Below are 15487 nucleotides of genomic sequence, written 5' to 3'. Positions count from 1 at the left end.
GAGCAGCCGATTGATTAGCCAAACTAAGGAGACATACAGCCTTGGGGAGAGTATGGAATAGTTCAGATTTAATTCCTCTGGAACTTAAAACTATATTGTATTCTGATAGATTGGGCAAAGGAATAGCCCGGGATGTAAACCTTAGCTGAGTCGTCAGCTCTTATTAATAAAAAAAACAATTAAAGAATATGATTAGACTTATAATCTATTAGAAAAAAAATTTTAATGTTTCTTTAAGAAAAAAATCACAAACAAGTGTTACATTTAGTTATAATTAATATTTCAATACTTTAAGTTGGTTGGGTAGCTACTTATTATATTATATATCTAGGTTTTTATATGGGAGAGACAGTGAAGAACCAGAGAGAGAGTGAAGAACCACCACTGTCTCTTATGATTACTAACAAGTACAGTCAGCTTTGCTGTCAAGGAAAGCCATTCCTGCTTACAGGAGAATGTAGATAATTCCTGCAGTAGAGGGTAATATATCGTAATACATACATTTTAGGAAATGACGGCCTGCCAAGGAGATGGACGTAGCTAATTCCTGCGATCAGTTATGTAATGGATCCGGCTACAGCCCTACCAACCAGGTGCGGCCCACCATGGGAGAACCACCAGCTATGCACTAATCACTCTCCTTCTTCCCAAGATCTGGTTTTTAATCTCCTCTTCTCAACAGAGACAAAGGAGAGAGAGAGAGAGAGAGAGAGAGAGAGATTCCCCTTTTTTGCTTTGCTTCTCTTCTATTCTCAAGTTGTCAGAGGACAGCTCAATTGCTCTTGTTGAGAGAGAGAGAGAGAGAGGAGATCTGGTGATTCTAATCCGATTACTTGAGAATCCAAGGTGATGGGCTTTGAGGTTTGAATACCTGTTTATTTATTTTATTGTTGTCTCTTTCTTTGGTTGGTCTTGTTGGTTTCGGTGTAAAATCCCTCTCTTGGTGTAGATTTCAGTCAAACTTCTCTTCCTTTGAGAAATCTGCCAAGTGGGTATTGTAGATCTTCGTGTGTTTAATCTTGCTTTATGGAAAAGATTCGATTTTTATGATTCTCTTTGCTGTTAGACTTGGATCTGCGAAGAGAAGGATTTGGGTTTTCGAATTCTTTTTGAAGAATTCGAGATCTGGACACTCCTCGGGCACTCCGAGGAGTACCGAGATGCTTTTTTGTTTGGTATAGTGTTTTAACTTGTTTGTCGATGTTTTATTGGATTTAGACTCAAATGGAGTAAGGTGGGAAGTGAAGAAGAAGAAGAAGAAGAAGAAGAAGAGACGGAAAGAGATGGGGAAGAAGGGAAAGTGGTTTGGTGTTGTGAAAAAGGTCTTTAGCCCCGAATCTAAGGAGAAGAAAGACCAGGTTGGGATCGCAATCTTTTCCTTAACCAAACAGTATATCCAAGTGGGTTCTGATCAAAATGTGACATTTCCTCTTGTTTCCTCTTGTTATTGTCAGAAATCGAAGAAGAAATGGGGGTTTGGGGCAACAAAACACTCAGATCCAAACACTTCTGAAGTGTTGGGAAACAGTGTTGTTTCAGGCCAAGCTCCTGCACCTCTGCCCCATCCTGGGGAGCTTAAGCCGGCAGTGCCCGAGAATGAGCAAAGCAAGCAAGCTACCTCAGCGGCACCTGCCACTGCCAGTGCTGCCACTGCTGCTGCAGAAGAGGCTGCTGCTACTACTACCACTCAAGCTGCCGCAGAGGTAGCTACAGCATCAACAAGGTTGGGTGGGAAGTCAAGGGAAGAGATTGCAGCAATCAAGATCCAGACTGCTTTCCGAGGATACCTGGTATAAGCAATCCTAATACTACTTCCTTCTTATATCTAGACAAGAAAATGATCTCTGGGTATAACCTTTTGGGATTAAGCTGTCTTAAGTTGTGATCTTGGTGGTTTAGTCAAGTAAGTTGATAGAATTTGCGAAGTGAGCTTCTTCATTTTGCTTCTCAGAAGGTCTAGGCAGTCAAAAACTATTGCGTGATTCCTCTTCATTGCCACCTAATTTATACTTGTTATGTGGACCTTTATGTAGGTGAATATTGAGAAATCCAATCCAATCAGTTTTGTGATTAAAGAAATAATAGAATACCTATACCCGCCACGAGTATGCATTATATTTGCATATGTGGGTAGAGTTTTCTGCTAAAAGGTTCATTAGTTTTATGAAACACATATCCCCAACTTGAGGTGGGAAGCATTTATCACTAATTTTTTTCCTATTTATTATTGGTGGTGCTAATATTTCTGCTATGTTCTATTATGTTTCTTTCCTGTGTTCTTATTCTTAATTACTTTTATTAATTCAATGTAACTTATCTAAACACTGTGTCTGCTAGATGAATTTTCTGGATCTTCTTCTGAAGTTCTGAAAATTTTGACCAAGCTTGATTATTAGTTATTAGCCCATTCGATAATCACAGTTTTGAAATGTTCAACAAGTCTGTTTGGGTAAATCAAACCTTTTTCTTTGTACAAGTTCACTAATTAAAATTACTGCTTTGAATTTCATAACATCGTCACTGTATTGGAGATAGTTGCCTTTTTCTGATCATGTACTTGCAATTCTCTTTTGCTATCTTATATGTAGGCAAGGAGGGCATTGCGGGCCTTAAGAGGACTGGTTAGGTTGAAGTCACTGATTCATGGTAATTCTGTCAAGCGCCAAGCCACAACCACATTACGGTGCATGCAGACTCTAGCTCGGGTTCAATCACAGATACGTGCAAGAAGACTCAAGATGTCAGAAGAGAACCAGGCTCTCCAGAGGCAACTTCTCCTCAAGCGCGAAAGAGAGATCGAGAGTTTAAGGGTACACACATACACTTGGTGCTTCACTCATTACATACAAATCTAGCAAATGTGCTCCATCATACTTTTTATCCTTGTCTGTAATCTTAACAGGGGCACATATGCTAACCCCAGTTTATTTTTTTGATGCTTTCTATCCACTCTTAGTTCTCATTGACACCCAACTAGAATGTCTTTGAATTTACTGACATATCCCCATAGATGAGGCAATAAAGCTCTTGTCAACCAAACAATATATAGGAGATATCCAGAAAAATAACAATTTCTTTGGTTGTTACAGAACAGTTTGTAAGATACATCAGACTGAAAGAAGCCAAGAAATAGCATAATTATACTTTAGAGGGATATATGTTGTCATATGCTTACGGACTAAGATGTTATTATTACTGTAAATAACAAAGTATTGCTGTGTTACGATCTTTAAGTTGGAGAGCTGTGTTTTATAGCTCAATATAGTGATATACAAATGAGTATGTTCACATTTTAGAATTGTAACTAGGAAGGATGGAGTTACAAAAATTCTAATAGATTCATCCAGGGAATGTCGGCAAGGATAATCTCAAAGAGAAAGTCTTTCAAGAGCATAAATTGCGTAAGAAAAATACTAGGATGTATGTGATGGGTATAATATCTATTAAATTTAGTTTAATATCTTCCACATGACTTTTTCGGATTGGACAGATCAATGTCATAGTAGATAACATAATCCAATACACCTCCAGCTCTTTTAAGACCTTGGTGGTGCAGAGACTTAAAGATCTACTTAAGAAATGGAAAGAAAGAAAACAATCTATAAAAGTAAGTTTAAAGAATTTGCCTTTAGAGTCTAAGTACATGAACTTGGGAACTAATGATTAGATATGAATATACAAATGATACTGACATCACACTGATGAAATTAATGGGGTTTGCTACTATTTATTTAGTTGCAGTTTTCTGTAGCATGACAAAAGTTTTATCATTTCTTGCTCTCCTGTCTACTGGATACAAACATCACAAAGTATTCTAAGGAGTTTTGACTGATACCAACTGGAAATATGTCAGCCTAGTGAGTCTAGTATCAGTTTGTTAAAATTAGGAGAGCTGCATTCTTACTATCCTCCACAAGTTAATTTGCTAAAAATGGCTTCTTAAGCGTTCCAATTCTTTCTTTTATTTATTTTTCCTTTTGAACCCCTACTGAACCACAGGACCTTTCTATCTGCTATCCAGCAAGGATATCATTCAGCTGATTGCAATATTGCAAGTCTTGGCAGTTTCCTGAGTCACTTTGCTTTGAAATGAAAAGACTTCATTATCTCATGATTTTCATCCTGTTCTTGTCGAACAATTTTAATTTTCTAATTCATAATAAATCCAGTCTTCCAGTAATGTATCTCCTATCAATTAAGGGTCTGTTTGGTGTTGTGCATTATCAACAATCTTCCATCTTTTCTTCCTGTCAAAGGTTAAGGGCATGTATGTCAAGAACATGTGTTTTAACATCCAGTCAAATTAAATAGATGTCAAGATGTTATGCAGGACCCTAACACTCGGCGATGATATGTCATCAGTTCCATAAACCAGTAGCTGATTTTAGTTGTGCATTCTTATGTGTAGATGCAGATTGTTTCAAATACATGAAACCTAATGGCTCCTAAATGCTTCCATAGTCATTAATAAAAAGCGAGCTTATCAGTTAATATAGTTACTCATTTGATTGATTATGTTAACATCTTTTAGTACTGTGCTCCCCTTCTGTGGATGATCCAGGAGAAGAGTTTTAACTTCTAACCAACTCATACTCATTTTCTCTCATAGCAGTTGGGGGAAGAATGGGACGACAGTCTGCAATCCAGGGAACAAATTGAAGCAAGCTTGATGAGCAAGCAAGAGGCTGCCATAAGAAGAGAAAGAGCTCTGGCTTATGCATTTTCTCATCAGGTACTAAGCACACTTAAAAGACTTAAATTTTTGTGCTAGTTTTGATAATTGACCTCATGTTATTCGAGTATGCCACATGGTATAATGTTCTTATATATGAAAAACAATGCTCCGCAAACAGTGGAAAAGCTCTTCGAGGTCAGTAAACCCAATGTTTATGGATCCAAACAACCCACAGTGGGGTTGGAGTTGGTTGGAACGCTGGATGGCAGCAAGACCATGGGAGAACCGGAGCACAGCAGACAAAGAAAACAACAATGACCATGCCTCCATAAAGAGCATGGGCCAGAACATTGGAGAAGGGGAGATAACAAGAGCTTATGCCCGTCGGGATAGTAAACCAGATAAGCCCTCGCCGACAACACCAAAACTGACCCGTCCTGCCTCCCGACTATCTCCCTCAACACCCTCCTTGAAGACGCTACCAGTCATCACTAAGAGCAAATCAGCAACGCCCAAAAATGGACGCGGGCCATTGGATGACGATGCGAGAAGCATACTTAGCATACAATCAGAGTTTCACAGGAGGCACAGTATTGCAGGTTCTTCCATACGGGATGATGAGAGCCTGGCTAGCTCTCCGGCAGTCCCCAGCTACATGGCAACGACTGAATCTGCAAAGGCCAAGTCGCGTTTCCATAGCCCATCAATTGAGTCAGTTGACAGTCCATTAAAAGCAGGATCCCTGGGCTCTGTCAAGAAAAGGTTATCTTTTCCTGCTGGGGATAAACATAGCATGACGTCTCCAGCAGCAATTAGGAGGCATTCAGGTCCTCCCAAGGTGGAAGTTGCAGTTAAGGAAGTTGGAGCCCATCCGGAACTCCCTGCAAGCAATGGCGAAAACAGGTAACAAGAGAAAGATGACTTCGCTGAGGGCTGATTGTCCAAGCAAATTTACTTACCGATTTTCCATTGTTTGGTGCGAAATATTCACGTACGGCAGCTGAAAGATTTCAGGTAAGCTTTTGGGGTGAGTTGTTATCATAGTTTGTTTACCACTTCATTATTTGTTATAAGGGAACAAAAGTGTATGTGATTCGTGCTCTATAACAGGATATTGGTTTGGAATACTGCCTCTTCTGTTGTTGGTTGTTAAGCAGATTTGCTTATCCACTCTGTTGTTGTTTGCAGTGGCATGTTCATGTGTGACAGATTCTAGCTACGAATATTGGAATGAATGGTTATCATAGCTAGTCTACCATGCACTTATTTTTCACAAGGGAATTTGACATTCTACATGAGATCATTGGTTTCTAAATTGAAATTATTATGTAGTCTTAATAACCCACGTAGGGAAGTATATTCCAACAGAACTAGTATAGAGTCTGTTCCGGAAATTATTTGATGCTATATTGTCTTAATTTAAAATACTAATTATTACTTCTGAATATATTCAAAGTTCCTAATAACAGTAGAAACGATTACACCTCTGGGAAATGCGAACAACGGATTAATTGACCAAAAAATAGACCGAGGTGATGCCACCTTGACACTAAACTAAAGCAACCGAATAGGTCTGCCACACAACAACTGGATTCAAGCTCACATCCAGCTTTAGATTGCTATTCCACTATCTGGTTCAGGCCCTACCACTTATGAATCAGATGGATGTCATCACAGTTTTGGGCGAATTACTTCCTCCCAAAATATAAAAAATCAAGAAGTGATTCTCTCATACAAATTTCCAGCGAGTGTACGACTTAAATATGTAATCTTAACAGAGTCAAATGATCTTGTTGCAGGATCAGACAAATTTCCAGACAAATTACAGATATTTCCAGTGATAGAAATGTTCAAACGCAACTGACTCCTTGTCAGAACTCAGACAATGTTCCTCTGGCAAATATTGCATAGCCAGCAAGCACAGTGACACATTCAGAATATCCAGCAACTGCTCTAATTGTTCAAGATATAGCTAGCATAATTCCCAGTAAATTATGACTATCCAATATCAATGATTTGGACTGTTTGCAGGTGGCACAACTGTAAATAAGTTAGCCATATATTGAAGTCAAAATGCGGATCCACCTCCTTTGATCTTCCCTAGCAATATATCTTTTGCCTCGTTGATTTTGGAAGCAAGGTAATCGCTTCCTCCAGCGTCAGGATGGTTGGCAACCATGACCTTCTTATGTGCTTCCTTAACCTTATCTAGAGGGGTATTTTCCCTATGAAAAGAGGAAATAAAAATGTGAATTGCCAAAAAAGAAAGAAAAAAAATATGCTAGTAAGGAAAGAAATGGAACTCAATTATTGAAGAGCCAACTGAATTTAGAACTGGAATAATGATGGTAAGTAACTATTCCATTTTAAGAGGGTGTTTATCATATGGGATCCCAAAATATATCCAAAGGTAAGTCATCATGTTGACAAATGCATACCAAAAACTTCCATACCTTTCATTCTTATTATGGTTTGCCAAAATCTGTTTGCTTTACACTATTATGCTGAAGATAAATTTCAAAATTTCGGGAACATGAAACTAAATGGAAATTAGTTCAAATCTATAGTGTAATCAAATGTTACTATATTGCAATCAGTAATCCTCTTCACACTGAAAAGTGTCATACAAGCAATGGCAACAGAGACGACATATCCAAAAACACCAACTATATGAAAGAAGCTCTAGAGGAACGAAAAGAGAGTAATGCCAGATCTATTATATAGTCAGTCAAAAACCTCTCGAAACAAAGAAGCAAATCCTCAATTATTCTGTCTGTCCCATTCTAAGCATAATGAGCATGGTCTCTGTACTGGATTTAGTCTGAGGAACCAAGAATTGAGATCCCTATGCTAACAGTAAATTCATCCAATAACAATTCTAGATAGGAAATATTGCAGCTAAGCAAATATGACTTATGTGAACCTAGTAAAATGCACAGGCTCTCTTTCCCATTAAACCACCTTTTGCTCTATCATATAATGTAGAAATTCTTCTATGACAAAATTTTCTAGAAAAAAGGAAGCCCTGTAGACATTTTAACTCTTAATTTTCTAAGAAGCGAACATAAATGTCAAAGACATCGTACATCTCTTGCTCTTAGTATCACCCTTACCAGCATCTATCTCAATATCTCCTCTTTTACATTCCTTTACAGAAAATATACTTCCACACGTTTATAATTTCAAATTGTTTCGAATGCTTCAGGGGAAAGGACACACATACTAATGATGCCCATGGGAAGAAATGGTGCAATTGGGCATTTCATAGTACAAATCAGTATATTACATGAGCAAATTGCAGCAACATAACAAACTAGCTTCTAGATCCTCAGTTAATCAGAAAATATTTTATTTAAATATCAGTAAACTGAGGATTTAGTATAAATTTTAGCTGTCTAAATTGCAGAGGGAAGCAAAAGGTATTGCAAAGGGGGCCATGGTTCAATTATCCAGCTCAGAAGATCTGCATGTAGTTTGAAGTTTTCAGCCAGATGAACATATAGAACTCATGAATGGACATCTTACTAGTTACTAGCAACTGGCTTGTAGAGTAACTCAGATTTCTATATCTCTGACAGGGATATGCTTACCTAACTCCTAAGATCAAAGCAGCTTCCCTTCTATTCATAGTAGGTTGAAAACCACCTTCATAAAATTTACGCATCCGAGGAACCACCGGTCGTGCCTTATATGCTTGCCAAGCTTGGAGTCCATACCTTCCAGCAAGAGCAGAGGCAGCCACCGCAAGACCTGCTAAGAGTGGTGTAGCCTGCATACATTGAATTGGAGCAAATAAAAGTCAAAAACTGGTTTTGAGAGGTTATATGCTTTCCTACTGGGAAATAATGAAGTGTCACATAGAAGTATCTAAATGTTTGGATACACCAATGTCCTACCAAATTCTTGTCCATAGGTTCATAATTAAAGAAACAGATATTATAATCATCTGGCACATGTAAATAGAAATGATTGCTATTTCAGTCACCATTGGAAAACATTATCTCTTTTCCTATTCCTAGGAATTTCCTAGTTCCTACAAGACAAAAGTAACAAATAGGAACTTCCTCCATTTCTCTTTATGCCTTATCTTTCTCAAACAACTGTTGGTCTGATACAGAGTACCTTCGACTTAATGGGTCACTGTCAGTCAAGTAAAAATGCCAAAAGCTAGTCATGTAATAGCAATATAATATGATCTTATCAGTAAACGGAAACTTTAGTTTGTTTTGGAAATCCCACTCACTCTTATTAGATAAAATAGAAACAAAGGTGACACCAGGGAATGTGGCAAAATAAATTTAAAAAAAATCTGTTGTTCTTCTGAGGTATATGTTGGAGCATGGGCAGGGGTTAATCCTCCTTAAATTTGGTATTAACTGAGGCAGTAGTGAAAAGCGAGCATTACAGATGCAGAAGTAAGTCCATCCTAACCAAAACTGAAGATTTTATCTATCGTATTTCTAGTTGCCATAAACTCCTTGCCAGAAAGAAACAATAGAAGAACTTGACTAGAATTCTAGTTAAACAAGTATGAGGTAGATATCAAACATTGACAGACAATCAAAACTCAGAATTAGTCTCATAAATGTCACCAAGATTGGCTTTCAGCAATGAACAAGAAGATACTATAATTACATTGCAAAGTGATCTATACGGAGTTAGACATGCAACAATTTGCGACATTAATTTCAAAAGAAATTAAGTTTTGTTAAGATTATGGTTGTATTGGCTGGTTTAGATTAAAATACAAATGAAAATGATAAAAGTTGTTCTCTTTCCTGAATTTTAAATCAACGAGGAATTGGGTGCCATCATTTCTAATTTGAAATAATGCCTTTTTAAGTGGTTACTTTTGCACCTAGGGATATCAAATGCATGGAGTAGTACAATATGGAGTAGGCTCAATGTGGATACCAGAGTCTTGATGAGGGAGACGAAACATGAAAAAATGAAGAGCATCGACATAAACCTTCAAGATCTCAACAGTGTTTTTATTATGTTACAAATATGGATGCAACATACTAAAATGAAGCCAACAATTAAATATGTGAATATATAGGAGTAAATTGTTACGACAGAGCTTGTACAACATATGACAAATTTTTAAAAACCTTCTACATAGACAAACCAGGCATGCAAAATGACATCTTGACATAGGCACTAGGAAAGAGAGGTGTACAATTCTGTGATGGAAGTATGAGGAAGGCAAAGAATTTTGTTACATAAGACAGAGCAGTGTAGAACTATTGTTACATGGAGTCAATAATGGTTGTGGTTAAGACATCAATGCTGTCCCAATTTACCGTCACAAGTTAGAAGATTTTCTTTTCGCAATAAGATCTTTCGTGAGCTTGCAGAAATTGAACATGGTCTAAATTCGGTGATTACAGGTCCATCACAACTCACAAAAACCCGAATGTAATCAATCAGTTTCTACCTTAGGGCTTCAAGCACAGCCTTTTTAACAAAAACAACAACTGAACCAAACTAAATCCTGCAATCTTTACTCAAGTTTCTTCTCCTCTCATAAACTCCCGGAAAAGGGGGGGGGGGGGGACGAGCTTTCCATCTCTTCTCTTCGTTTGCTGTCAGATTCCACGGAGATATGCTACCAAATCACTCTTTCTCAATCACAAATCTTTGCAGCAGACCAACTCTTCTAATAAGGGAAGCATCAAAACACTAAACCCCACTGACGACAATCATCAAATGGAAGGCACTTGCACTCAAAGGAGAAAAAGAAAACATCTTGGAATCGGAGCTCACCATTTCCGCTAGCGCACGATCGAAGAGTTGGGGATGGGCATCCGCAGGAACCCTGGAATCTGAAAAGCTATCAATAGGAAGCTAGGGTTCTAGAAAGGAAGCAAGCAGTGGTGGCAGCGCCGCGGCGGCGATCCTCTCGGAAAACCTTTCGCCCCCGCAATGTGCTCTTAGTAAATAGCACCTCGTAGATCTCAGTATTTAGACTATGTTATGTTCTCTCGAGACTAGAGACCGGTTCCAAAAATTATCAAAAAAAAATCCTCCTCTTATTAATTTTTCTTTAAAAGTTATCAAAAGTCAAAACACGATTGCTTTTAACGTTCCATCTTATATTTTAATTAATAATTTTTTTAGTTTTAAAATATAAATATATATGGAGAACAAGATCAATAAGGATATTTTACGTATTTATTTTAAAAAATAATAAATAAAATTATTTTAAAAAATTAAAAGAGAACAGAAAAGGAAAGCAGGAGTTGACGGTGCGGTCCCAGAAGGTCAGCTTAGCTAGAAATTAATTTCGAGCTTTTATAATTGGGCTCAGGCTCAGCTTAGCTCAATTCAAGCCGAGCTTGAACTTGAAATGAGCTTATCATCAAGCCTTGTTCAAGCCATCGAGCCAAAGAAAAAGAAAAGGAAGGAGGAGGAGGTGGCACCGCAGTGGCTTGCTGCTGCCGAAGAAGAAGAAAGAGGGGGGAGGAGGTGGGGCACAGCGGCTTGTTGCTGTTGAAGGAGGAGGAGACAGCACCGCTGTTGTAGAAGAAGAAGAAGAAGGAAAAAAAATGGAGGAGGCGGTCGAACAAAGAACAAACTTTATAAGAAAGAGTGCATCAAGACCCTTTGCAAACAAATTGAAGAAACCCAATAAGATCAGAGCTCCGAAGAGCAGAGAGGCAAGAATAACAATAGGAATCTGAGCAAACCTCATCATATCCAATACTGAGGGGATTTGCAGAGGGCTCGACATAGAAATCTCCGGCGGAATCGCATGACTCTCTAAGAACCCATGCATCAATGGCGTGATCGAAACAACACAACTCTTTCTATCTCTCCATATGTAGAAAAGGACAATAACAAGCACTTGAGAAATCTATGGAAAGAAACGAGGAAGAAAAAGGAAGAGGAATACCAAACCTATCGAGTGAGGAGGAGGAATACTAAGCCAATTGAGCCAGGCCTAAGCCAATCGGCTCTAGCTCAGATTTGACTTGATATTGATTTCAAGCCGATTTTAGCAGCTCAAGCTCGGCTCAACTATGACTGAGCCGAGCCGGAGTCAAGCCTGAGCCGCTTGTCGAGCTTGATAGCCTTAGTCCCCAATTTCTTTCCTAAGTCCTTAATCCGAAATAATCTCGACTGTCCAATTGATAATCCATGTTACTTGATTCCGTTAAGATACGTTTCACTTTAATTTCACTTAAATCCGGAAGTGCAACTCTCGTGCGCCCCACGAAACCTACAACCAACGTGTCGCTGCCTTAACCGCAAGATTGAAATCGACGGTGTCGAATGTTCCACAGATGAGCCGTCGGATGGGAGGATCTGATGGTCCATGAAGAAACCCTAAGCGCCTTGGTGGGCGTGTATCTCTATATAAGGGGCTCGAGAGGTGTCCATTTTACCCCCCACAAAACCCTCACTTCCGTTGGCCGACTCTTTCTTCTCCAAGGTGAGATTTTTTTTTTTTCCATTCTTTGGTTCCCCAATGCTTTAGATCTGCTGTCTCTTTCGTTGCTTCAACACTAGATCTGTAATATTTTCTTCTGTTGGTCTTCATTGCAAGCACAAGCAGATTCGTTTTGAATGATCTTAAACTGATTTGAGGTAGTTTGTTGTCTCGATCTTTTGAATATTTCTCTCTTTGTATGATTCGATCGTTCTTTTGGAGATGAAAGCGTCCATTGTCTAATGGAAAGGACAGAGGCTGTGTAGACCTTTGGTATAGGTTCAAATCCTATTGGACGCGATTTTAGTCCATCTCCATTAAAGTTGTCAATTTGGGTGATGAAAATGAGATATGTCCTCTGATCTGTCCGAAGTTGCATGTTTCAAGGACGAATATACTAGATCGGAAAGGACATAACTTGTTGATCACCCATCTGGCTAACCTTTGCATTTTTACATTATCTACTGTAGTCTTATACACTATACTAAGATTTGTGAAGATTATGATGTTATATTTGTTTCTTCTGTATTAGAACGGGCAATTAGAAAGAAAAACTAATTCTTTGTTCAGTCATTTTAGATGGAGCCGTGCCAGTCTTATCTATAGTAATTGGCTTCATGTAAAATTGACCAATGGATAAGTTGGTGGTAATTTCTAGTTGTTTTGCAGTATAACTTTTGATAATAATTTTCTCACAGCGTTTGGCTTTTAATTGATAATTTAAAATTTCTAGTAACAACTTGAAAGATTGAATTTGGCCATGAATCAGTGGCTTGTTCGAAGTGCTTAGTGTGCAGAGTTTTGCAATTTAGAATAATTATTATTCTTGTTGTTTGTGGACTTCTTTTGGCCAGAAATATGTAAACCACTAATACATTGAGTTCAATCTTAGTTGCTTACTGCACTTTGATAGTTTCTTCCATGCCTAATATTTGCTAACATGTGGTGGATTATTGTAGTGCAAATTAGACATGTTCTATTTAAATCCTCTTGTTCTCTTACTTATTTACTTGTCATTAGTTCATTGTGAATTCTTGCTATCATGGGGAAAGAGAAGGTTCACATCAACATTGTGGTCATTGGCCATGTTGACTCTGGAAAATCGACTACCACTGGTCACCTTATCTACAAGTTGGGGGGTATTGACAAGCGTGTAATTGAGAGGTTTGAAAAGGAAGCTGCTGAGATGAACAAGAGGTCTTTCAAGTATGCGTGGGTTCTTGACAAGCTTAAGGCCGAGCGTGAGAGAGGAATTACCATTGATATTGCCCTGTGGAAGTTTGAGACTACTAAGTACTACTGTACAGTCATCGATGCCCCTGGACACCGAGACTTCATCAAGAACATGATTACTGGAACTTCCCAGGCAGACTGTGCTGTTCTTATCATTGACTCTACAACTGGTGGTTTTGAGGCTGGTATTTCCAAGGATGGTCAGACTCGTGAGCATGCTTTGCTTGCCTTTACACTGGGAGTGAAACAGATGATCTGCTGCTGCAACAAGGTAACATTTTTTGTTTTGTATCAACAATGCTATCATTATTATTTAATTGATTCTCTAGCTCGTCTTTTCAATTTTATGCTTGTTAATATCACTGTGAGATAATCTTTCAGTCTATATCTATGACCTGATTTCTTATCTTTGCCCAAATATTTCTAGCTTTTGGGTTTTTCCTTCAAAATTTTGACTCGTTATTCTGTTCTTGCTATAGATGGATGCTACAACCCCCAAGTATTCCAAGGCTAGGTATGATGAAATTGTGAAGGAAGTGTCTTCCTACCTCAAGAAGGTTGGCTACAACCCTGACAAGATTCCATTTGTTCCAATCTCTGGTTTCGAGGGTGACAACATGATTGAGAGGTCAACCAACCTGGATTGGTACAAGGGTCCTACCCTACTGGAGGCTTTGGACTTGATCCAGGAACCCAAGAGGCCCACAGACAAGCCTCTCAGACTTCCTCTTCAGGATGTCTACAAGATCGGTGGTATTGGTACTGTCCCAGTCGGGCGTGTGGAAACTGGTGTTCTCAAGCCTGGTATGGTTGTCACCTTTGGTCCCACTGGTCTGACAACTGAAGTTAAGTCTGTGGAGATGCACCACGAGGCCCTGCAGGAGGCACTCCCTGGAGACAATGTTGGTTTCAATGTTAAGAACGTCGCTGTCAAGGACCTCAAGCGTGGTTTTGTTGCTTCAAACTCTAAGGATGACCCTGCAAAGGGGGCAGCTAGCTTCACTTCTCAGGTTATTATCATGAACCATCCTGGTCAGATCGGCAATGGTTATGCCCCAGTCCTTGACTGCCACACCTCTCACATTGCAGTCAAGTTTGCTGAGATCCTCACCAAGATTGACCGCCGATCTGGGAAAGAGCTTGAGAAGGAGCCCAAGTTCCTCAAGAATGGTGATGCTGGTTTCGTGAAGATGATTCCGACCAAGCCCATGGTTGTCGAGACTTTCTCTGAGTACCCACCTCTTGGTCGTTTTGCTGTTAGGGACATGCGCCAGACTGTTGCCGTCGGAGTTATCAAGAGCGTCGACAAGAAGGACCCTACTGGTGCAAAGATCACCAAGGCTGCTGCTAAGAAGAAGTGATAAAAGACGCCTATTGAATTTTCTGCATGAAATCACTAGTTCTTAGTGTCTATTTTGTTTTGCGTTTCATATGCTATAGGTGTTGGTTGTTGCTGCCAGAACTGGGTGCTTGATAGGCGGTGGCGAGCGTCTTAAGGTTTTGATGTTGCTTGTAGAGTAAGTAGCATTGAATTACTTTTAGTACTGTGGAGTCCGAGTTCCTTGTCTGCTGTCCTGGAAGTTTTTAGGTTTGTGCTCCTTGACAGCTCGGTTATTTTTATTTTGTCAAGACACCATTAGCTTAATTATCCTTATTCGCAGTTCTTATTTGAATATTTTTTATTTGTGTTATTTTTCCTTTTCCTTTCTGATGCATGTTTTAATATTCTTAGGCATTGAATTAATATCATGAATTTTAGCTGGCTAAGAGCCATTGCAAGATTATTCAAGATGTAGTCTTAATCATAGCTTGTTTGTAAGTAGAATGATTAATACTCTTGATTCTATTTCTGAGGTTTAAGCTGACAAAATTGAAAATGGCTTCTCTTCCGATCTAATGGTAGAAGTCAAGTGCAAACTTCTCCCATTTAAGTGTATTTTAGTATATAATTTTTTTTATAAAAAAAGGTCAAATGTGTGCCACTGGCCCACTGCCATGTCATTTATTACAAGGCATTTATTATAATATATTTCTTAACAAGTAGGCGTATATTAACACTCATATTTTAGTCGCTAAACACGAAAAACTCCCTAAGAGAAGAGGGCTGTCCTGATAAGTGCTACGGTCCTTGACGTTGAAAGCAAAGC

At 38.8% G+C, this 15487-nt stretch overlaps 3 protein-coding genes across 6 annotated transcripts; 2 read left to right on the top strand and 1 right to left on the bottom strand.

Moving 5' to 3' along the window:
* Window positions 1–368: 368 nt before the first annotated feature.
* LOC140785413 (protein IQ-DOMAIN 2) lies at window positions 369–5845 on the top strand. 4 transcript variants are annotated; one of them, XM_073133276.1, is made up of 6 exons: window positions 369–846; window positions 1219–1358; window positions 1455–1790; window positions 2589–2810; window positions 4610–4732; window positions 4854–5845. In XM_073133276.1, the coding sequence occupies exons 2-6, from the start codon at window positions 1284–1286 to the stop codon at window positions 5580–5582; spliced, it is 1485 nt and encodes a 494-aa protein (XP_072989377.1). In that variant the 5' UTR covers window positions 369–846; window positions 1219–1283; the 3' UTR covers window positions 5583–5845. The 4 variants fall into 4 exon arrangements, with proteins under 4 accessions (XP_072989377.1, XP_072989533.1, XP_072989613.1 ...); XM_073133432.1 differs by having other exon boundaries at window positions 635–846; window positions 4613–4732; XM_073133512.1 differs by having other exon boundaries at window positions 635–861; window positions 4613–4732.
* A 554-nt stretch (window positions 5846–6399) lies between these two features.
* Window positions 6400–10740, bottom strand: LOC140785646 (mitochondrial import inner membrane translocase subunit TIM14-1-like). Its single transcript, XM_073133627.1, has 3 exons — window positions 10442–10740; window positions 8266–8444; window positions 6400–6900 (listed from the first exon to the last, which is right to left on the bottom strand). The coding sequence occupies exons 1-3, from the start codon at window positions 10442–10444 to the stop codon at window positions 6744–6746; spliced, it is 339 nt and encodes a 112-aa protein (XP_072989728.1). The 5' UTR covers window positions 10445–10740; the 3' UTR covers window positions 6400–6743.
* A 1277-nt stretch (window positions 10741–12017) lies between these two features.
* LOC140787417 (elongation factor 1-alpha-like) lies at window positions 12018–15015 on the top strand. The gene is made up of 3 exons (XM_073136324.1): window positions 12018–12110; window positions 13128–13611; window positions 13820–15015. The coding sequence occupies exons 2-3, from the start codon at window positions 13150–13152 to the stop codon at window positions 14699–14701; spliced, it is 1344 nt and encodes a 447-aa protein (XP_072992425.1). The 5' UTR covers window positions 12018–12110; window positions 13128–13149; the 3' UTR covers window positions 14702–15015.
* The last annotated feature ends 472 nt before the right edge of the window (window positions 15016–15487 follow it).

This window comes from Typha latifolia, chromosome 1 (genome assembly GCF_019914945.1).
Source record: "Typha latifolia isolate L0001 chromosome 1, TyphaL0001v2, whole genome shotgun sequence".
Classification (NCBI taxonomy): Eukaryota; Viridiplantae; Streptophyta; class Magnoliopsida; order Poales; family Typhaceae; genus Typha; species Typha latifolia.
Note: the sequence above shows the minus strand (reverse complement) of the source record. Positions and strands in the feature narration are given on the sequence as shown.

Coding starts and splice junctions, on each gene's coding strand:
- LOC140785413 (XM_073133276.1), top strand. CDS start 1,284: ATGGGGAAGAAGGGAAAGTGGTTTGGTGTTGTGAAAAAGGTCTTTAGC. Junction 1,791..2,588: donor CTGCTTTCCGAGGATACCTG/GTATAAGCAATC, acceptor TCTTATATGTAG/GCAAGGAGGGCATTGCGGGC. Junction 4,733..4,853: donor CTTATGCATTTTCTCATCAG/GTACTAAGCACA, acceptor CTCCGCAAACAG/TGGAAAAGCTCTTCGAGGTC.
- LOC140785646 (XM_073133627.1), bottom strand. Junction 6,901..8,265: donor GCTTTGATCTTAGGAGTTAG/GTAAGCATATCC, acceptor CTCTTTTCATAG/GGAAAATACCCCTCTAGATA.
- LOC140787417 (XM_073136324.1), top strand. CDS start 13,150: ATGGGGAAAGAGAAGGTTCACATCAACATTGTGGTCATTGGCCATGTT. Junction 13,612..13,819: donor TGATCTGCTGCTGCAACAAG/GTAACATTTTTT, acceptor TTCTTGCTATAG/ATGGATGCTACAACCCCCAA.